General features: G+C 40.1%; 1 protein-coding gene across 3 annotated transcripts; it reads left to right on the forward strand.

The window, feature by feature from the left end:
- Positions 1-1,546: 1,546 nt before the first annotated feature.
- On the forward strand, positions 1,547-22,752 carry LOC121745238 (DNA topoisomerase 2-binding protein 1-A-like). Of its 3 annotated transcripts, none has more exons than XM_042139061.1 (18): positions 1,547-1,827; positions 1,908-1,950; positions 2,848-2,969; positions 3,943-4,050; positions 5,634-5,778; positions 5,851-5,942; positions 6,551-6,644; positions 6,793-7,270; positions 8,177-8,319; positions 8,414-8,542; positions 8,618-8,742; positions 18,151-18,318; positions 18,612-18,902; positions 18,995-19,393; positions 19,472-19,516; positions 19,594-19,679; positions 22,165-22,252; positions 22,390-22,752. In XM_042139061.1, exons 1-18 carry the CDS (start codon positions 1,651-1,653, stop codon positions 22,471-22,473), a joined length of 2,817 nt encoding a protein of 938 aa, XP_041994995.1. In that variant the 5' UTR covers positions 1,547-1,650; the 3' UTR covers positions 22,474-22,752. The 3 variants fall into 3 exon arrangements, with proteins under 3 accessions (XP_041994995.1, XP_041995011.1, XP_041995003.1); XM_042139069.1 differs by having other exon boundaries at positions 1,659-1,827; positions 2,832-2,969; XM_042139077.1 differs by lacking the exon at positions 18,151-18,318.
- Positions 22,753-23,729: the final 977 nt, after the last annotated feature.

A 23,729-nucleotide genomic window follows, 5' to 3' on the forward strand; every position in this document is an offset into this window, starting at 1 on the left:
TAAACTAAATTCTAATTACTTTTTTATTTGCACATAAACTACCATTCAATATTTGCGATTCTAAAAATTATTTTTATTTAATAAATTTTAAAATTAATTTTAAATTTCCAAACAATCATTATTTATAATAATAATAATTATAAGAGTGAGGGCTTAGCGTTCTCTTATGAACAATATGTTAGAGTTTGTATACTGCAAAATTATCTTTTGAATGCGCATATATGTAATAAACTCTTTACTCATTTTAACCATATTTATGAGAATGAATATTTTGTTACAATGTATTTTTTTATATATTTATGATTTATGTTTAATATTCTAATACATAGAATATGTAAAATGAGTCTAAGTCTTCTGCACGTAGACAAGTTGTGAGCGACGTTTTTTTTAACGTCCTATAGAAATGAGGAAATTACAACTGATGTCAAGAGGCCTCGAACTCGGCACCTCATACAATAATGTTTAAGCTCTCTGCCGCAAGGACAAATGCTCTGGACTAGTTGTGAGCGACGTTCACAATAGGTAACTTGTTGATTCTTGTAAAAGGAACACTGTTTTACAACCTAGATAGAATTTGACAATCTATCTGAAAGGTTTGCGACAATCCAAAATTTCATTTCCTAAGGAAATGATGACATCAGTGGATATAATGGTGAGATAAGTGTTTTGTGCTATTTATTGAAAGACGAGATCTTGGTCGATTTATCATTTCTTAACCATTGTTGACATAACATTGATCATACGATAATATTTAAGAACTACTTTGACTTACTAAATGGTGAGGGCCTTTCGTTACCCAAAAATCCTGATAAATTAGGTAGTGATCATTATTATCTAGGTGATGCTAGTAGTGTTATTGCAATGCAACGTGTGATGGGGGAGTCCAGTTTGATTATAAAAAGTTTTATTATTCAGAATAAGGGTTTTTTGTTTTTTTTTCTTCTCTTTTTTTAAACCCCAATTTTTAAATTTCTCCACGCAAAATCCCTCGCCACTTTCTCTCGTTTGACGGTACATTGCAGCTTGCTTTCCTTTACTCTTAATGGAATGTTTTGATACAAATACGAATTTTATACATATATTTGGGACCAAAATTGACATTTACTCTTAAAGAAATGCAAAAGGAAAAAAAAATATAAATCCTACTTAAAAGGCGAATGCATAATATATTATTGTTTTTTTGTCAATTGATTTTTTAAAATACTAGATTTTACAAATAGATAGTTTAGTGTATTAGTATAATCTGTGAGATAAAGAACAAGAAAAAAAATAAGAAAAAAAGGAAAAAAATAAAAAAAATTATATTCTAGAAAACTTGCATGCCTCCTGTATTCTAAAAATTCAACGAGTTAATCCTAAATTCTAAAGGATCATAGAATTGAGACCCATTCTGAAATTTCTTATCCCACTCGAGTTCAACTTGTATAAATAGACCACATTAAATCATATATTTTGTGAGATAAATAATAAGAAAAAAAGATAAAAAAATAAAAAATTCCTATTCTGGCCTCGAGTTCTACATATAGATTTCCCGCGCTCTATTTTCATTAAGTGCAATCGTCAAGAAATGAAAAAAAAGTAGAAATCCCTATTTCTCCTGAAACCTAATCAGAAAAAAAAATCTCACCATTCACCTGCTCATAGAAATTCATGGCAGCAAAAGTGTTTAGTGGAGCGAATGTATGCCTCTCTCGGAGTCTGGTTCCACCGGAGCTCTTCGACGCGCTGCACGACGCCTTAAAGTTCAACGGCGCCCAGGTTTTCCTCAGCTGCGACCCCTCGCGCAATGGACCCGCCGACTATCACGTCATCGCCTCGGCAGAGCATGTACGTAACTTTATCTGCTCTAGCTTGTAAAGTGGCTTAATTCTGGAAATTAATTGACTTAATTCTTTCTGATTTTGCAGGACAAGTTTGAGTATCTTCGATCGAAGGACTGTAAATTGCTCGGTATGCTTGTACGCTTATTGATACAAATTTTAAATGACTTTTCAAGCTTAGCGACACACATTTTTAGGTTAGCATTGAAATGTAACGACATGAATATATGTATGGAGTCCTCCTCAATCGAAACTAAGATATTATTGTTAAAATAAGGTGTTTTGGGGTAATGTTGTGTATTAGAGCTAAGCATTAGCTTCAATTGAACAAGCTCAACCTTGAAAAAAGAAGAAAGGCGGAAGAACTTTTGAACGAGTGATGCACCTTTGTACTTTTGCCCTAGAATTGAGATAGGATGTCGTTCTTGGGCTATAGTGTCATTAATCATTATAGGAACCCATCATTAAGGTTCTGCTTCTCCTTATAATGGGTGAAGTTAGCTCCAACTCTAACCACAAAGGAAGGATTCGCATTTGAATGGATTAATTACAGATATGATATAACAAGTTTAGTTGTAAACATAATAAGGAAGCGATTGTTGTCAGGACAGTGGTGAACATATTCTTGTTTTGGTGCCATATATGTAATGCCTTAAAAAAGAAAAAATATACTATATGTTCTGAAGCCTTCTTCTCCTTATGGAAATAAAAACTCACAGTAGGTCATGCAATAAACTGCTTTTTTCGGGTTTATTTTTGTATTCACTTGAAAATATTTAGATAGATTGCATACAAAATTTATTGCTTTCTTATTAGATGTGTGATCTACTCATCTACGAGAAGATACAACGCATGCCTTGTTATTCTTCAAAATGGTTTATTAGTGAATCTCATGAGATAGGTTGAATTTGGACCCAGAAATCAGAATAACTAGTGTTTTCATAATTTCTAGTTTGTTCTCTGGAATAATGTTTAACCTTGTTAATTTTCAGTGTTTTGATTTTTAGCTAGAATTTGGTTGTCCCAGGTCCTCAATGTGTGTTGTTCTGTGCAAAAGAGCGTAGAAAGCTACCTAATCATGGATATACTTGCTGCTTTGCACTGGATGGTGTAAATATAGTTACATCTGGTTTTGATAAGGATGTAAAGGTAAAATGCCACATACCTACTCCAAATGCTGTCAAATTATATAAGGCTTATAAAATTCCCTTCTTTTATTCTTGATTAAGCATAAACTAAACAGGATGTATGTCACAATTAATTGTATATTACAAGTTACAATTTTTATTTTTTTTGACACATCTTGATAAATCTATGGTTCATGAGTGCTTGGAATTTATAGGGGTTATACTCTCCTTGTAAACGTACATCTCATTCTTAGCATACCAAGCTACATTACCCCTCTAAATAACTTATGTTTCACAGATGTTCAGCAATATTAATTTTATGTAATAGGTACGCCATCCGTTCACAAAAAAATTACACATTGTGGACAACACATGCTTTTAATTAAATGGTTGGTAGTGTGTGAATAGAGTAAGAGTTCTATGTTAATTGGGTGGGGAATTGTGAAAATCCCACTATTATGGGTGAAGTGACAATTTTTTCATAGAGGAACCGACAAATAAATTTTGGCAAAAATTCAACCTTTTTCAGGAATATGGGAAGTATAAGTGTCAATAACTCACCCTTTTTATTCACTAACAAGCTATTTGTGGAAATGTGTCAGAACTTCACTTGCATGCGCCCTAAACACTTTATAGGTGTGTGCTGGGCTTTGGGAAAGTAAAGCCTATCACACAAGCATTTTCACATTTCTAATGTACACTAAAGTCAGGATTTTTATATGCCTATACAAATATGTGTTCATGCCCATTTGAGAATTGATATATTTGCATTTCAAGATAGTAGATCTCATCCATGCATTAGTGGATCTCTTCTACTGGTAATTAATGCCATGAACACCATGAAATCTTTTTTATTTTATGTATCAGTGTTCTCATATTCATCGAGGGCATTTGTAGCTTGCCACCTAAATTGTTATCCTGCTATATAGTAGTTTCTATTTCCGTTTCAAATATGCTACAAATAATGATTGTTAGTTTATCGAACTGACTTGTAGGCCAATATTGGAAAGAAGGTCACTGCCATGGGAGGACAACTAACAAAAAAAGCATCATCAGATGTCAGTTTCGTAATTGTGAAGGATGTCCTTGTCCAAAAATACAAGGTTTATTTTTATTGTTTATTTTTCTAGTCTTGGAACTTTTTGTAAATATTTTAGTAACTTGTATATGAGACTAAAATTATGACTAATTGACTATAGCTAATTAACATCTTATAAGTGTGATTCATTGTTGTGCTGAAGTGTAATTAGTTGGCGACTTGGCATGCTGAGTTATGATTCATTGATGTGTCGGAATATGATTCATTATTAGGCTGGAGCATGATTCATTGTTGTGTGAAACTATAATTCATTGTTGCACTGAATTATGGTTTGAATTGATGGTGGCACTGATTCGTTAAAATAATTATATTGATAGTAATAAGTTAATTTATCCTGATTTACTCAATCCTAGTCATCTAAAGGCTGAGCCCGATATTAGATCTTTGTCTATATATATAGAGGTGCGATCAATTGCTACCTCTTCTTAAATTGCTATCCTGCTAATCATCAACGCAGTGTATTAGAAATGTCAACACGAAGACATTAATATTATGTCAACACAAATTCAATTGACATACTTAAGTCTTTGGATTGGCGTCAATATTTAAATCTCAACACAAAGACATAAGTATGTCATTTAAATTTGTGTTGACATGTTAATGTCGTCAAGTTGACATTTTAATATACCGTGTGTGTTTATGAGTTAGCAAGTTAGCAATTAAGAAAAGTTAGCAATGGATCGCACCCCATATATATATATATATATGTTTAGGGTTTAGATTGGTTTTGCACTTTTGTTATGAAACATAATGTGGTAGGCTAAAACGTAATGAGCTTGCGCTTGGGCTAGAACGTATTCCACCGACAATATCAGGGCGCCCCTGCCACTCCTTGAATCTTGATCGCCCAACCACCTTGGGGTGATTCTAGCCCCAGGGCGCGCTTTTGACAATATTGCTAGGGAGGTGCATTAATCCCTAATCCACCGTAGATATTTCATATTTGGGATCAAAGAGCTGAAAATGATTTTCATTTCTCTCGTACATTTGTCATTCTCATCCGATCCTCTTCCTACACACACACACACATATTTATGTTTTTTCCATTTGGGGCCATCCACCGAAATTAGTCCAAGTTTCTCTGTAATAAGTTGGGACCCATTTTCCACTAATAACACTTCATCCACTCTCTACCTGTGTCTTACCTTACCAAATTTTCATTACAACCCATGTTGTCAACTACCAAGACTATTTTTCATTGAGTTATAAATTCATCATTTTTGCAGCATATTATATCTAAACAATTGCACTTCTAACTTTTTATCGTGGGTTTGTGCCCCATTAGAAATAAATTATTAAACGGATTTCCAGTTTGGGTGGAACTGTTTACCCGGATTGAAATTCAGTTGAGCAATTATATGTTTTTGCACTTGATGTCAGTTTCTGTTACCACTGTCCCAAGAACAGGGAGGAACACATAAAGACAGGGGGGAGAGAGAGAAATAATAAAAGGAAATCAAAACAGAGAGTGAGAGGAATAAGAAAAAGAAAATCCAAACAGAGAGTGAAGAAAATATCCACATGATGATTTGATCATTTGTCTCCTAACTTGTTCTGTTTCTTTTTCTTCTTGCAACATTTTTGCAGTGGGCTCTAACCCAAGTGAAAAAACCAATAGTCACAACAGAATGGCTGGACCAATGTTGGAAAGAACACCGTGTAGTTCCTCATGAACCTTACAGGGTTTCTCCTTTTTCTGGACTGACGATATGTGTTAGCGGAATTCCTGCAGGTTGGAAATTTGTTTCCTTTTCTTCTGTAACTACAAAAAGAAGTGACAAGGTCTTTTATTTGATTCTTTTAGATGAACGTAAGGAAATGGTGAAGCTTATCGTACAAAACGGTGGGATATATTCTGCTGAGCTTACAAAGAGATGCTCTCATTTGATATGCGATATATCCTGTCTTGTGGTTTTTGTTCTTTTGAATATCAACTTGCCCTTGTTTGGTGTTTGCTTCTTTCTACAGTGTCCTTTGTGTCTTAAGCATAAAATCTTTTCTTTCTCTAGCTCATTTCTGAATGTATCTGTTGTTTGATTGAAAACTTTTTGCATGTGGATCTATTACGGTGCACAATTTTATACTCCCTCCGTCCCACAAGAGTAGGCACTTTTAGTTGGGTATGGGTTTTAATGCACATTGCACAATTAATAAAGTAAGAGAGAGATAGAAGGATAAAGTAATTAAAGGATTGTTTGTGGAGAATGGGTCCCACCTCATTAGAGAGGAAAGAGTTTCCAAAATTAGAAAGTGCATACTCTTGTGGGACGGACTAAAAAGGAAAGAGTGCATATTCTAGTGGGACGAAGGGAGTAATTCTTTCACTACAAATGGTTATCCATTTTTTTCTTTAATTTTTTGATGCTTTAGTTGTCATCAAGTGTGCAAATAGAGGAATGTTTTGTGATTGCTATTATCTATGCTACCCAGGGACTCTTGGACATTTATATTTACCTTACACCCAGCATATGATCTTCAATATTGGCATCCTTAATATTTCATAAGCTCCTGAAGGTGACAAGTATATGGTTGCAAAAAGATGGCGTATCATATATATAGTTAACAGGAAATGGTTTCATCAGTCTATTGCCAGAAGAGGTACAATCATGCATAGTTCATCTGCAGCATTTCTGGTTCGGTTTTCAGTGTTTAATCTGTCTACTGGAGCATCTTTCCAATGGATCCTGTCACTAATTTTGCATTCCTATCATTATTTTCTTGGGTTTTCACTTGGTCAAATATATAGCATGCCTTATGGAAGACTCCTTCCCAGTTCAACAATCATCTTCTGGTAGTACTTTAAAGACATTGGAGCATCACAGTCAAGGAAAAGGCACCAGAAATTCGCAGCCTATCCCATCATCTAACCCCACTGTCTCAGAATCAGACACCAATCCTTCTGCTCAGGATATGGAACCTGATGTGGAGAATCTCCTAACTAACATCCTATGCACATCTTCTGAGGTTCCCCACATATCTAAAAGGGGAAATGATGCACCTACTGAAAAACAGAAAAATGTTCCTGATTTTACTCAATGTGTTGCTGATGATTCTGAAAGTGAGGATGGTGATCTATACTTGTCTGAGTGCAGAATTTTACTTTTAGGCTTCGAGGCTTCTGAATTGCGGAAGTTAGTCAGTATGGTTCGCCAGGGCGGGGGCTCTCGTTATATGTCCGTCAGGGAGAATTTGACTCACGTGGTGGTTGGAAATCCATCAGAAAAGTAAGATATTTAGGCATGTGGATGAACTGCTTTTTTCAGCATATAAGTTCTAGTAAACAAGTTTTCAACTCTATTATGAAAATCATTGCAAAATATAGTTAAAAGTGTCTAAAATCTATATACTTGAAATGTTATCTGGAAATCTTGTCTTTTCATCTGCCAAAAATGTGCTACTAAGTTGTCAGAGATTGCGTGTCTGGTCAATTTTTTTTATCAAGTTCAGAGTGAATCTTGTTCCCTTTTATGTAAAACCACTGCAATACCTTGCTCTTTTTGTACAATTAACTATACTACAATAATATATTTTTCCATATCTCATAGTCAGTGGTTGTTTGCTCCAAACTAAGTCCTAAAGACTAAAATGTAGTATTTGAGTTTTTGTACATCCAGGGAAGGAGGAAGGTCCTATATTTTCGTTTTTATTGTCAGATTAAATTAATTATGTTCAAAGTCATATATACTAGAGTAATATGTTTGCAGAAATCATTCATTTTTCAACACTTGGACTTATTCGTATGAGAAGGATGCAATTTTTTCTCAGCATCATTGTTCCTTGCTAAGTGGATGGAAATGTAGAATTTCTGTGTATGAGGATTACATGTCAATCTAGAACATGATGGGAGTGTGATAATAGACATGGAGCACTCTCTTTTGAGTTTTGGAAAGAGTAAGTTGATTGGTTTTGATATATTATCGATGGTTAGGTCATCTTTATAGGATTGCAATATTTAGATACATCACTGCTTGATCTGGACTACTAATCACCTGGAGCTGGAGTTACCTGGTTGTTATTGACATGCCAGTAATGATTATCAATTAGAGATATTGTATGACCTATTATTCACTTCAAGAATGTGCAATCAGGCACTTGGTCACTCATTCTTGTTGTGGTAACGGTTGGTGCAGAGAAATCAAGGAAATAAGGAGCCTTGCAGCTTTTGGAGTTATTAGTATCGTCAAAACATCATGGCTCGAAGAATGCATAAAAAAAAAGAAAGAGGTCCCTGTTTTACAGGGTCACATTGCTTATGATTTACTTCTTCAAAAAGGTTCCATCTTCTTTCTTCACTGCCTGTTTAAATAAATATGACATTTTCTTCTTTCAGCATGTCCGACATCCACCCTTGTTTACCCTATTCACAGATTCTGTAGTCTTTAATGGGACTACTGCATCTAGCTTAGCAAGTTTGAAAGTGGGGAATCCCTCTGTTCCTAAACTTGCTGACAATAGCATTGTTGAGAACGAGAAGTCTCAATCAGACATATTATTTGGTAAGAGTACATGACATATTCATGCCTATAAGAAACTCTCCAAACACATTACTTTAAATTCTTCCACGTTTCAAGGTTTGAAAGAAGACAGTAAGGTGAAGGGGCAAAGCATATTGAACAATGGCATCAAACATATGAAGTCTTCAACTGTATTTAGGGGGAAGCTCTTTCAGTTTTCAAGCACATTTCCTGAAGAACAAGTAAGCTGATTTGTTTATTGATTTAAATAATATAATAGGCCCTTATAACACCCTTTTCCCCTGGTAGTACCACCTGCCGGATTTCTGAATTTAAAACCTTGTTGTCATAACTTTAATTTTAACATCATTTTGAGTTTGAATCTGAATTTAGTTCCTCCAGTTTACCAAGATTCTCTTGTCCCAAACACATTATTTTAGATATAGGTTGAATTCAGTGTTGTCAAAATGTCGCTCGGGTCGCTCGGGTCGCCCGGGTCGCCTGGGTCGAGACCATCACCGCCCCAACATGGGTGGGTTGATCGATATACAGGGTCGCCGTTGGGTCGCCTGGGTCGAGTGGGTCGCCTGGGTCGCCCTAAACACATGCTATCTCTGATTTTCTCAAATCTCTCACATGTTTTCTGACTATCTCAATCATGATTCTCTATATATATGCATGCACCACATCAAACTTTCCAAACCTACTTTCTACACTTTAGAATTCGGCCTCTTCACTCCTAAACAAATAAACAATTCAAAGATCTTTTGCTGCCACCCTTCATATATTCCTTTGTTTTGATATTTTCAGACAATGATTTCAATTATTTATTGTGTTATGACTTATGAACTGTTTTGATATTTTGATCATTTCTATTTTCCACTTTATCTCTATTCACATGAATTGCGTCTACATTGATATTATTTGATATATTATAAACATTAGAGCAATATATTTATTTTATTTAATATTAAAAGGCAAAAAAATTAGCCTAGATTTGTGGGTCTCTCGACCCCGTCGACTCGTCGACCCGCGACCCAAATTTTCACCTCATCGACCCGGTGCGCCCCGCGACCCTAACAACATTGGTTGAATTATCCAAAATAATCTAAACTATCTGCCCACCTTCTAAAATATCCATACTATCCTTAATATCTGATACGGTCAAGGCCTGGAGGGTATACAGCCGCCGAAATAAGAGGGAGACGGTTGAGGGCGGCGAGGAAAAGAAGGAAGCAGGCGCGGGAATATGAAGAAGTCAGCTGAGGACTCGGCCCAGCGTCAGCAGCAGTTCTGCATTCCCTATTTTCATGCATCCCTAGTTTTATGCTTTTTCAGTTAAGTTGCTTTAGTATAAATAAATGTAATTAGGGAGTTAAATTTATCTTGGATAGATCATTGTAATTGGACGACATTGTCGTAGGCCTCTGCGGAGGAGTGTTCGCTACTATCGTTCTTGCAATACAAGTGATCGAATTCCATTCATTACTAGCCTTACGTTCTACATATCGTACTTCCGTGCACACCTCGTGCTCCCTACCCCTCCCCTCGTCTTCACTCCTATCAATTGGTGCGGTGAACAATGGTTAACTCAAGGGCGACTCACGACTGGAGGAATTGGAGAAGGCGACCGGGGATCTGCGTCAGAGCAATCTCTCATTGGACGCGGCTGTCAAGGAACTCAACACTCAGTTCCGCCACACGGAGGACCAGGTAGCCGAGGTCCGTTCCGAACTCACGGCCATGCTCCGGGAGATGCGAGCAGGTTTCGCGTCCCTGAAACTCAACGATGCATCCAACCCCGAGGATGGTTCTACTTCAGCGAACCATGCCTCAAAAACAGCGGCGGCCGGGGGCGCCTCGGTGTCGCCCATGCCCACATTCGATGGCTCGGATGCCCTCGCTTGGCTGGCACGGGCTGAGCAGTATTTTCTGATCGCCGGGACCGCTCCCGAGGATCGGGTGGGCTTGGCGATGGTGGCACTGGCAGGAGATGCCCTGCCGTGGTACCAATTGCTGCGACACCGAGTCCCGGATCTGCCATGGGCTCGGTTCGCAAGAGAGCTGATGAAGCGTTTCGGGGGCACCGGGGCCCTGAACGAATATGAAGCATTCGCGGCGGTCAGACACACCGGGTCGCTGGCGGAATTTGTGGCGGCCTTCGAGGCGCGCCTTGCACAGGTACCGGACATCTCGTGCCAGCAATACCTGGGCTTTTTCATGGTTGCCCTCCGACCCGAGGTGCGGCTACAAATGAAGGCTGCCAAAATCACGACCTATGAAGACGCGGTCGAAATGGCTCTAGACCTCGACATCATGGCGTCGGCCCAACCTCAGCGGCCTGCCCCCTCCCAAGCCACGGTCCAGACGCACTCCTACCAGAGCCACGCAACTCGGTCAGCCACGAAAGGGTATTCTCCAAACCCCTCGTACTCAACAGCCTCGTCGAAGCCAATCTCCAAACGTTTTCGGAACGTGTCGCCGGAGGAATATAGGCGGCATATCGCAGCAGGGACCTGTGTCAAGCAGTGTTGTTAAAATCGCGCCCCGAGCGCGGCTGGGTCGCGGGTCGCAAGGGTCGAGACCGACATCGCCCCGACGCGGCGGGGTCGTGCGAGATCCGTGGAGCGACGGTGGGGCGCGGCTGGGTCGTCTGGGTCGCCGTGGAGCGCCTGGGTCGTCTGGGTCGCCTGACTCCCGGTTTATGGAGGATTGTTGATGGTTGAAGAGCTTGGGCAGAAAATTTTGAGATGCAGACAGAACCAGAGAAGGGAACGAAAAAATAGAGAAAGAAGAAGAGAGAAGAAGAAGATTGCGGCGCGGTGAAGATAAAATTAGGTTTAAAATTCAATTAGTAGTATGATATATTGATGGGCTGGGCTAATCATATACTATGTATTTATTTTTTGTACAAAGTCATGATTCAATAATAATATACGCGATGAAATTGCAAATTTTGAAATAATTAGTTTAGAGATAATTTTGATAGTCCGTCTAGTTGAACTAATCAAATGATTATTTAATTTATTTTGTTCTCCCTAACATATTTGTAGTCCAATATTGGTTCGTCCTATATTTAAAAAAATTTGAAAAGAGGTAATGGTTGATCTTGCGTATGAATACTGAGATATTGCAATTAGACATGATTGGACACTATATCAGACGGTGTCGACTTATCGTTTTTTTTCAATTGTCATTTTGTCTATGTATTTCAGACTAGACTGACTATCACATCATATCTTATTTCACCAGAAAATAGATGGATGAGACAATTATAAATTTTCATCTTTCGTGATTTAATTTTTTTTCAATTTAAAAAATGAGTAATACCAAAATTTGACCATCTATCTTAATTTATTTAGCAAATTACCCCAAAAAACACTTAAATTAATTATTTCTAATACTAAAAGATAGTTGAAGAGGGGAAGTGTCTAATATAGGGCAACTTTTTTTGGAACTCTGATGTTTTTTGATAATAAAATTCAGTTATTTAGTTATGTTATGTTGTTTAAAAATTTATATTTTTCGTCTAATCTTCTTTTTTTTATATGGAGTAATGATATATGTAGATTTATTTGATGTGATAAACATTCAAGCAACAAACTTATAAAAGAAACTCAAATATAATCATCATTCGGCTATTCTGGCGCCCCGATTCGTGGGTCTCTCGCCCCGTCGCCCCATCGCCCCGCGACTCGGGGTCCCCCCTCATCGCCCCGGGGCGCCCCGCGACCCTAACAACACTGGTGTCAAGTGCGGCTTAAAGTTTGGGCCAGCCCACCGATGCCCCCCAGGACTCTCAACGTCATGATTTGCGATGACAATGACGATTCGGCCGCTGATTCCGAGCCCGACGACGCTGAGGTGGTGGAAACCGGGGCTGAGCCACAGCTGTCGGCATTGTCCCTAAACGGTCTCGACACGGCAAACACAATGAAACTTTTTGGAGCAATCGCCTCTCATTCCGTTGAGGTGATGATCGATAGCGGGGCTAATTACTGTTTTATTTCCGAGCAATGCGCCCAGCGGCTCGAGCTATCAATTACGCCTACCTCACCCTACTCGGTGGTATTAGGTGACGGCTCCACGCGTCGCGCATCCGGGATCTACCATGACGTGCCGCTGAAGTTGGAAAATGAGGAGTTTGTGGTGTCTTGCTACGTTTTTCCCCTCCGGAACATTGATGTCATTCTAGGTGTCGCATGGCTAGCGTCACTCGTCTATGTCATGGCAAATTGGCAACGGTCTTCTATGGATTTCAGGGTACACGGCCGCCCAGTATCTCTCAAAGGCGACCCGTCTCTCATGCGCAGAGCGTGCTCCACCCAGGACCTCCGCTGCCTCGAGGAGGGAGACTACTGCTGGGTCCTCCGCGCTATGGAGCAAGCCGCCACGGCCGAACCCTTTGGGATGGATTCAGCCCTGTCCCCGTCGGCCAGGTCGCAATTGCTCGGACTGATCGGGGAGTTTCCGGCAATCACGCGGGACGCCGTCGGTCTGCCCCCACGCCGCCGCACTGACCATAGGATACCCCTCATTCCAGGCACCAACCCCGTTTCAGTGCGGCCCTATCGGTACAATCACTTACAGAAGGATGAGATGGAGAAGCTCGTGGCCGAGATGCTGAGTTCCGGAGTGATTCAGCCCAGCACCAGCCCCTTCTCGAGCCCGGTGCTCCTTGTTCGGAAAAAGGACGGATCGTGGCGATTTTGTGTGGACTATAGGGAACTCAACAAACGGACGATCCCGGACAAATACCCAATTCCGGTGATCCAAGAGCTACTTGACGAGTTGCATGGGGCCAAGTGGTTTAGCAAGATCAATTTAAAGGCAGGGTACCACCAGATCCGGGTGGCAAACGACGACGTCCCGAAGACGGCTTTTAGAACCCACTCCGGTCATTACGAGTTCCTCGTCATGCCGTTCGGCCTCACCAACGCCCCAGCCACCTTCCAGAGCCTTATGAACGACATTTTCCGACCAGCCCTTCGGAGGTTCGTGTTGGTGTTTTTTGACGAAATTCTCGTCTACAGCGCGACTTGGGCAGACCATATGCGCCACCTCCGCCAAGTTTTCGAGGCCTTAAATGCGCACACCCTCGTCGTTAACGCGAAGAAGTGTCTCTTGGGTCGGGCTAGCGTCGAGTACCTCGGCCACATTGTGTCTTTCGAGGGGGTTAAAATGGACCCGGCCAAAGTCTCGGCCGTCCTCCGCTGGCCGACACCAACATCCCTGAAGAGTATCCGTGGGTTCCTCGGTCTGATAGGATATTATCGCCGATTTATCAAGGATTACGGCAAAATCGCGGCCCCACTAACGGAGCTCCTAAAGAAGCAGCCCACACCGCCTCCGAAGGTTGCATGGAACTGGACACCGGCCGCAGCCGCCGCCTTCGAAGCCCTCAAATCGGCCTTGACGTCTGCCCCCTGCTCAAGATGCCGGACTTCACTAAGGAGTTTGTGATAGAATGCGACGCATCGGGGAGGGGCCTCGTGGCCGTACTGATGCAGGACCGCCTGCCGGTGGCCTATTTTAGCAAGACATTATCCTCTCGATGGTTAGCCAAGTCGGCCTACGAGAAGGAACTCATGGCCCTCGTCCTAGCAATCCATCACTGGCGCCCCTACTTGCTGGGTCGTCGTTTCGTCGTCCACACGGATCAGCGGAGCCTACGCCAGCTCCTAGCCCACCCCATAGCCACCCCAGCACAACAAAATTGGGCGGCCAAACTATTAGGCTACGATTTCTCCATCGTTTACAAAGAAGGGAAGCTGAATCGGGCCGCCGACGCCCTATCCCGCCGCGATGAGGAAGCACCAGAACTCTCGGCAATCTCGGTTCCATCTTGACCGGATTGGTCCTCGGTCCAGGCGACCCTATCTGCCGACCCAGCCCTCGCCAAGATCAAGGCCGCTTTGGAGGCAGGCCAGCCGAGCTCCCCTCATTACGAGCTTGTTCATGGAACATTGTTCTACAAAGGGAGGATCGTCGTTCCCCCCCGTTCACCGTGGGTTCCAAAATTGCTCGCCGAGTTCCATATCACACCCACAGGAGGCCACTCAGGGGCCTACCGCACGTATCGCCGGATCGCCTCAAATGTCTATTGGCCCGGGATGATGAAACAGGTCACCAATTTCGTCGTTGCATGCGCAACGTGCCAGCGTCATAAGACCGACACCAAGTCACCGGCCGGTCTCCTACAGCCCCTGCCGATTCCAGACCGAATTTGGGAAGATATCAGCATGGTCTTCGTCTCGGGGCTGCCGAAAGCGGGGGGACTGGACTGTATTTTTGTCATCATCGACCGCCTTTCCAAATACGCCCACTTCATCGTCCTGCGCCACCCTTTCACAGCCCGACAGGTTGCGGAGGCTTTCACTAATGAGGTAGTGCGTCTCCACGGGATCCCTCGTTCAATTGTGTCAGATCGCGATCCTATCTTCCTCAGCTCCTTCTGGAAAGAGTTATTCCGCGCCACAGGCACCACGCTCAAAATGAGCTCCGCCTACCATCCCGAAACTGACGGCCAGACAGAGGTGCTCAATCGGTGCTTGCAGACATATCTGCGTTGTTTTTCGTCGGAGGGGCCCAAGCAGTGGAACAAGTGGCTGGCATGGGCGGAGTACTGCTACAACACTAGCATCCACTCAGCCTCGGCCATGACACCGTTCGAGGTGGTGTACGGCCGACCCCCGCCCACCCTACACGCATTCCTTCCGGGAGAGGTTCGGGCGCAGTCCGTGTTGGATACGCTCCACTCCCGCGACGAGGTTATGAAATTGCTTCGCCTCCACTTGAGAAGCGCCCAGGATCGCATGACCGCCTCTGCAAACAAGTGACGCCGGGACGTCGAGTTCAGCGTAGGTGATATGGTCTACTTGAAGTTCCGGCCTCACCGCCAATCAACACTATTCGCGGCCCATAGCAGGAAATTGGCCCCGCGATTTTTTGGCCCCTTTAGGGTCGAGGCGCGCATTGGGTCGACGGCGTATCGGCTGCAGCTTCCCGACTCGGCCCGCATCGTCTCGCTACTCAAACGTGCCATTGGGGACGAACCGGTGGAGGCCAACCTTCCCGACGGCCTGGTCAGTGCCGACCCACCGGTCCTGCCAGACAAGGTACTGGCAAGGAGGACTGAGCGACGGGAGGGCGAGGTCGTTGAAAAAGTCCTCATTGGTTGGGTCGGACTAGGGGAGGACGAGGCAACATGGATGGACACGGCGGATGTCAGAGGACAGTTCCCTTTTTTCAGCCTTGAGGACAAGGCTGTTTCGGCGACCGGGGCAATTGATACGGTCAAGGCCTGGAGGGTATACAGCCGCCGAAATAAGAGGGAGACGGTTTAGGGCGGCGAGGAAAAGAAGGAAGCAGGCGCGGGAATCTGAAGAAGTCAGCTGAGGACTCGGCCCAGCGTCAGCAGCAGTTCTGCATTCCCTATTTTCATGCATCCCTAGTTTTATGCTTTTTCAGTTAAGTTGCTTTAGTATAAATAAATGTAATTAGGGAGTTAAATTTATCTTGGATAGATCATTGTAATTGGACGACATTGTCGTAGGCCTCTGCGGAGGAGTGTTCGCTACTATCGTTCTTGCAATACAAGTGATCGAATTCCATTCATTACTAGCCTTACGTTCTACATATCGTACTTCCGTGCACACCTCGTGCTCCCTACCCCTCCCCTCGTCTTCATTCCTATCAATATCCAAACAATACCTATACTTTAATTTTTCTTAATTTTATCTTATCTTATCTTAGATAGATATTGACTAACAAAACAGTTGTTCTTTTGTTGACTATACCAAATCAATTCACTCAGCATCGACTTTGATATTAAAACAATAATTTTCTTTAAAAATGAATAAAACATAAATTCATTGGGTAAGCTTTCTCTTTAACCTAATGCATTATTTTATATAAGAATCTTATAGACAAATAACCTATGATTTTTGAGAAACTATGGACAAACAACAGTTCTTCTATACGAACTCATCTTTGATTTTTCTTGGTAATCAAGTATATCTTCTCAACAACACCTGCATCGTGTACCCATGAACAGATATAGATAGATGCATTAAAGGGTTATTCTAAAATTTTAGCCTAAACTTTGACCTGATGACTTTTTAGCCAGAATTTATGAATTTACAAATATATTCGATAGTTGTCTTCGTTGTTTGTTTACTTAATAGAACGAGTAAAAGATTCCCGGCCGGCCAACTAATATTGATGTGTATTGCTGGAAGCTGATTAGTTTGGGCAAAAAAACGAGATAAATACAAGCTATATTTGTAAATTAGGGCAAAAAAATCACCAAAGGTCAAAGTTTGGGCTACAGTTTAAGGATAACCCTGATTAGAGTATAAGAGAGGTTGGCATAACTGCTGTCATGTTGATCTTCTTTGGATAGACACCAGTGTTGGTAGTTGAATATGGTGGTAAAAATTGAAAGTTGGGTTGTCGGCACAAAGAGAGATGGTTCCAGCGTGGTGAGACGCAGTGGAAGTGGAGTTCGCGATACAAGCGGTGCAGCGGACAGTGGTGGTAGGCTGATAGCTATTTGGTCAAGAGGTAGAAAAGGGGTGGGGAATGCTGGTGAGCACAGAGAGCATAGTTGTCAAGGTGGTGGCAGTGAGAAGCGGCATGGTGGATTTGAATGATGGTAGATAGTGTAATTCTTTTCAAATGGTGAACAATATAATGGTTTAGGTAGGTCAGGAATAAAAAACTTATTTGCCATAATGTGAAGGAAAACCATAGCCGCTGGGTTTGGGGAGGCTGGGGAGGATGAAGAAATTTTGTGAATTACTAGTTTCTTTCAAGATTTTCTTTAAATATCTATTTCAGATGCCAAATGGACTGGTTTGATCTAGTCAGTCAAAGACTAATGTGATTCTGTTAGCCAATAGTTAACAGATGTCAGATTAGGATAAGAAATAAATACTGCTGTATATATGGATATTTTGATATTATGTCATCTTTTTGAAGGCAGGTCAATAATTTATAGTATTAAACACTTTTTCCTAGAAGGCTAGAATATGATAGAGACTTCACAGTTTATAATTAGATTACTTGCTCAAATCCTTTGGTTGGATTAGTACAGTAACAAATTTATTTTCTATAAATTTCAATTTTGTGAAACGTATACTCCAATTTAATTAATTTTGGAGTAAAACCAAATTATGGAAGAGCTTCCTAAGTATTTAGCAGTAGGGGTGCCAATTATGGTAATGAGCCATATGACTCATATTTTAGCTTTTTCCTTGATCTTTTAAAGCCACCTAATTTTGTAAGGGGTGGAGTATTGAGTGCAGAATCACAAAAAGGGATCAGGTGAATATAGTATGGAGTAAAAAATCAAACTGCATCATGTTTTTATAATGGTATTTGTCCACTGAATATATATATATTGGAACTATGATATCAGTTCACCTGCAAGTGGAAGCAAACAGAATGAAACCAATTCTATTGGTGTGAATTAAACTCTAGCAGTTGGTGTAACCCTATGCTATAGGAAATGTGAAATGTTGCTTATGAAGCTTTACTTGTTGACATGCGTTTCCTGCTATTTGATATTCTTTTTGTTACTCTTTTACATTTTAATGTATCAACCCAAGTTTGTTATTTGATGTTTGACTTCATGGTTTTCCCTCCAGAGACCCGAAATAGTGATGTGGGTTACTGAAAATGGGGGCAAGGTTGTTCCAGATCAAAACAGAAAAATTGTGCACTTTATTGTCGAGCGCCATGGTGTAGTTTCCCCTCTGACACAGGCATCCTCGACTTCTTATATTACCCCACATTGGATTCAATCTTGTAAAGTGGTACTAATCTTGCACTTAAATCTTGAGAAAGTAACCTGCTTACTGGGAATAAAAATGCAATCATTTTGGTAAAAACCTTCAAAGTCCTGCTGAGTTTGTTCACACTGTTAATTGGTACCGCAACCTATTATCTGTCTCGGTTTATAGGATTAATATCTTTAGAACCTTATATGTTCTCTCATGCATTCCTTCACACCAATCTCTCTGAAAATAGTATCATACTTGCATGTCTTAATTCATTTGCAACTCTGGGATGTAAAAATACTAATGTATTTGGAACTCTTTAATTGAAGGAGGGATGTTTGCTGGATATTGGAAGTCACATTCTCTATTCTCCACTTCAATGCAAAATACCATTACCTGGATTTGAAGCATATTGCCTCTGTGTTTCGGGGTATGACATGAAAGAAAAACAGCTGTTGAGAAATTTGTGCTTTATTCTGGGGGTGAAGTACGCAAAGAAACTTACAAAGAAAGTGAGTCATTTATTAAGTAAATTTGCTCAAGGTGATAAGTATCAGGCTGCTTGTAGATGGGGAATGAATGTAGTTACAGCTGACTGGATATATGAATGCGCTAAGCAGGTTGTTGTAACATCTTTATTTCCCTTGTCCTCAATCTGTTTTCTGCTACACATGATAGTTTTCTAACTCAGTTGCTGTTCATAATGAGACAGAATAAAGTTGTTGATGTGAAACAGTTTCTCCCTAGAGAGCTTACTTCTCAAGACAGGCAAGCAGGAACTTATTTTATGAGCCAATATCCTGCTCACTCTGATAGGAGTACATCTGCAGATGATGTCTCTCAACACCCGAGTCAGCCACATGATTTGGGAAATGTGCATACCATTGATTCCTCGGTTATGTCAAGAAATGAGGAACTTTATTCTAGTAGTAATAAGAGGGCGAAATTATTAGGAAGTCATAGTGAAAAGCATTCTTCTCCTCGTTTCACTGTCGACAATTTTGTCAGTAGGATGAATTATGCGGGTAACAATACTGAAAATAATAGAGTTCCATCTGTAGTTCCTGATGTTGCTACAGTTATAGAGGATTTGTTGGAGCAAACAAGCAAGGTAAATTTATGATCCCTCATTTTCTTATGAAAAAGGTGATATGTTTGCCCTTGTTCTGAATGGTGTGTTTCTGATTAGATTCAGGATCTGAAGTCACAGGAGACAAGTAGTAGCCATGAAACTGTATCCTTGTAATTCTTTCAAATGCAAACTTTTATAAATACAAAAATTGCCTGAAAGTTGTCCTTGACTACGAGCAGTTTTTGTCTTCTACTTCTACAATGCTTGGTCAAAGGCATGCTGCTTCCCCTTCTGAACTAGTTCCACAAAAGCAATGGATCAATAGGTAACTTGCTCTTGCTCAACTATGGACCTTGTGTTTCTCGTCTCATTCAAATCACAAATTGCAAGTTTACAATATCTCTGTTGACTAAATGCATTTGCTGCTCAATTGTCTTTCATTATATCATGCATTACGGGGAGCTAAGTAAGATGAACAAGGAATTGGTCAAGTTTCTCATTAGTCTTTCAGATGTTGTGGATTTCTCCCTCTTATATTCTTGAAGAATTCTGAGAATGGCTTCATTGACTTAGATTAAATATGCATGATATAGAATACTTCATTTACATTTCTTATTTTCATTAAAAGATTTGCTACCATCTCCTCAATTTTCAAAATGTGTGGCCATTGCTTTCTACATGAATGCAACAATCTTTTCCTCTCAGTATGATCTCCTAACTGCTTACCTCCGTAGTTGGAACTGCTAATGATTTTGGATTGATGGAATGAAGAAAAACGAATTGGAATTGAAAAAAGAAAGTGAAAAACCCTAACCAACGAAAGGGATGAACCATAAGGGGACGAACCCTAACCAACAAAGGGGATATTTATAGAGTCTAACAGAGACAACAATCAAGGAGACAACAATCACCTCACTTGCCGGTTTATGACTCAATAATTCAAGACATCCTCTCAAACCTCAAGGAGATATTTATAGAGTCTAACAGAGACTCCTACTCCTAAATAAACGTATTATAGACCTGACTCGATTCACTCAACAACGATGACAAGAGATAGACATTAAAACAAAGTAAAGATAAGCATGGATAATATCCAGTGGACTCCCAAACCACTGCATTTCCTACTCGATCTCCCCTCTTCCGTAATCTGCCACAGTTCTTCGTCCTTATATATACATGACCTACAATGATATCTTTCAACTAACCTTGTCCACTATGATAAACTGTGGTTTTATCAGTGTTGTCAAAATGTAGTTCGGGTCGCTCGGGTCGCCCGGGTCGCCTGGGTCGAGACCATCACCGCCCCAACATGGGTGGGTTGATCGAGATACAGGGTCGCCGTTGGGTCGCCTGGGTCGAGTGGGTCGCCTGGGTCGCCCTAAACACATGCTATCTCTGATTTTCTCAAATCTCTCACATGTTTTCTGACTATCTCAATCATGATTCTCTATATATATGCATGCACCACATCAAACTTTTCAAACCTACTTTCTACACTTTAGAATTCGGCCTCTTCACTCCTAAACAAATAAACAATTCAAAGATCTTTCGCTGCCACCCTTCATATATTCCTTTGTTTTGATATTTTCAGACAATGGTTTCAATTATTTATTGTGTTATGACTTATGAACTGTTTTGATATTTTGATCATTTCTATTTTCCACTTTATCTCTATTCACATGAATTGCGTCTACATTTATATTATTTGATATATTATAAACATTAGAGCAATATATTTATTTTATTTAATATTAATAGGCAAAAAAATTAGCCTAGATTTGTGGGTCTCTCGACCCCGTCGACTCGTCGACCCGCGACCCAAATTTTCACCTCATCGACCCGGTGCGCCCCGCGACCCTAACAACACTGGGTTTTATGCTTTATTTTATCTCCATCTTAAAATTGCACAAATAGTAACTAATACCACTTACATTAATCTCACTAGGTTTCAATTTGTATTACTCCCTCTGTTAATGTTTACCTACAGTGTGCAACAATTACTATAAAAGGTGTCCACCATATAATCCTGCAACTTTCCTTTTTTGGTAAAAACTCACACTCCCTCATAGTTTACCCTCACATACAAAAGAACTTAGGCATAACCCGCTAGAAATCACTGATGTGACAACTATTTACCCCTGCGGTGACATTTTCTCCACCACAAAAACATCTACCTAATATTTTATTAATACTCGTGAGTCGTGCCACAAAGAATGTTGCACACTCTTGTAGTCTTGTGGGCGGAGGGAGTATATATTACTCATGCATCAATCATGTCCTATTCCAACCTTTTAATGAACTTTATACTATGTGGCATGTAGCTGCCAAAGCTTCAACTTGCCACATTTTGCCAATCAAATTACCAAGTCTAGAGAATTCTCATCACAATCTTAATTATACGAAATATTTAAAAAATTGAAAGATGACCAACGTGCTAAAGCAGTTAGGAGATTAACTACAAAATTATGGTCTAAATTAACATTGTATTTCAAAATCTACCATAAAAAATATATTCAATGCTGAAGTTTAACAGTTAACACAATAATATTCAATTCATATTACAAACATGAACACATATACTGTTTACACTTGTCTGGTTTGTGTTAGTTGAAAGGTGTAGGCTTGCATGGTAATCTATGGCCGGACCAGGGCGTTTGTGGGCCTACTGGTACCTAAGTGAGACACTCACTGGCCACTGCCTATTTCAGATCCCCTTAGAAAAATTGTGTCATACATTTATGTATCCATTTGGTTTATCCCTTTTAAATTGGTCAAATCTCAATTAAATTGGTCAATTCTCTTTGATCCAGGTCAGATGAAAGGGATGATAATCCCTCTGATGATAAAGTACCAAGGGGATTTTATGATGGTTTTAGTGAAACACAGAGTGATTCTCAGGTAATCTCTGGTTTCTCTCCCCAACTGGAATTGGTGTCCCTTTTTTTTGTGATTGGCTTGTGCAATCTCTGACTTTGGGGAAAATCAGGGTTGACAATGTTTGCTGTTTGCTGATTGCTGAAAATATATACCTGCAGGTGGTTGGTTATGAAGAAGATCTATCTGGTAGGCAAATGATTATTGATAGAGTGAGAACGAGGAGTAGCATGCCCGGCTCATAGTGTGCGTGTGTGTGTATCGCCGTGTGCAAATTGATTGAACCAGCAACAGCACAAGCACCGGCACAATTCGATTTGTACTCATGAACTATTCAAATATCCAAGTCTATATTTGACTAATTTTTTAATGTTAATATTGATTTGTGTGAAATTATTAGATCGATTTGTTTTTTGGAGTGTATTCTAAACAAGTGTACAAAGATTTATTTTTGGCTCTTCCAAGCTAGCAAGGCAGTTGTGCTCCAAACGCAGGAAAAGGTGAATGAAACGCTGCTAAGCAAATCTTGTTCTTGTTTTTTTTTTTAAATTCAAAAGTAGATTAATAAAAATCGATTAATGATCAATTAAAATGCTTGTAAATTCTAGTAAATAATTGTTTCGTTTAATATTTCTATTTTATTTTGGAAACACTTCTTTTTTAAAAAAAATTATTTTATTTCTATAACTTATTTATTAAGAAATGTGAGTGAGAATAAGTTAGTTGAAAGTTGGTTGAAAAAGTTAGTGATCCTCCGTCCCCCAAATTTTGAGTGAGAATAACTTATTTATTAATGATCCTCCGTCCCCCAAATTTTGTCACAGTTTGACTGGGCAAAAGTTTTAAGAAATGTAAAAGAAAGTTGGTTGAAAAAGTTAGTAGGACGTGGATCAAACTTTTAAAGTATTAGTTTTATAATAAAATGTGAGTGAGAATAAGCTAGTGGAATGTAGGGTCTACTATAAAAAAATGGTACAAAGTGAAATGTGACAAATTTTATGGGACGAATAAAAATAGAAAAATGTGACAAAATTTCAGGGAGGAAGGGAGTAAAATCTATTTTATCCTAAAGAATGATCTCCAGTTGAGTAAAATTTGTTATCTTCATCAAATAACGAAACATGACAAGCAAAATTTCCATCATAGCTTGTCAAATAGTTGTTGGAAATTTAGTCTGCCTCGACTATAGAGACAAAATGTAGCCAACGAATAGGCACTCCTTCAATAGCCTAGAAGAGCAAAAGATTTTCATTTTGTGCACAGTTGGGGATATATTGGAGAAAGTGGGAAGATTCCTCGTTGATTTTTTTTGAAAAAAACAGCCTAAAATTATGTGTTCGAACAAGTGAACAATCCAGATCACCATAGAAAGGCGACGCATTATACTCCATCCATCCCATAAAAATAAGCACAAGTTTTAATGCAAAATTGGTAAAATATGAAAGATAGAAAGAAAAAATGATTAAAATATTGTTAGTGGAAAATATGAACGACCTTATAA

This window comes from Salvia splendens, chromosome 1, assembly GCF_004379255.2.
Source record: "Salvia splendens isolate huo1 chromosome 1, SspV2, whole genome shotgun sequence".
NCBI classification, from domain to species: Eukaryota; Viridiplantae; Streptophyta; class Magnoliopsida; order Lamiales; family Lamiaceae; genus Salvia; species Salvia splendens.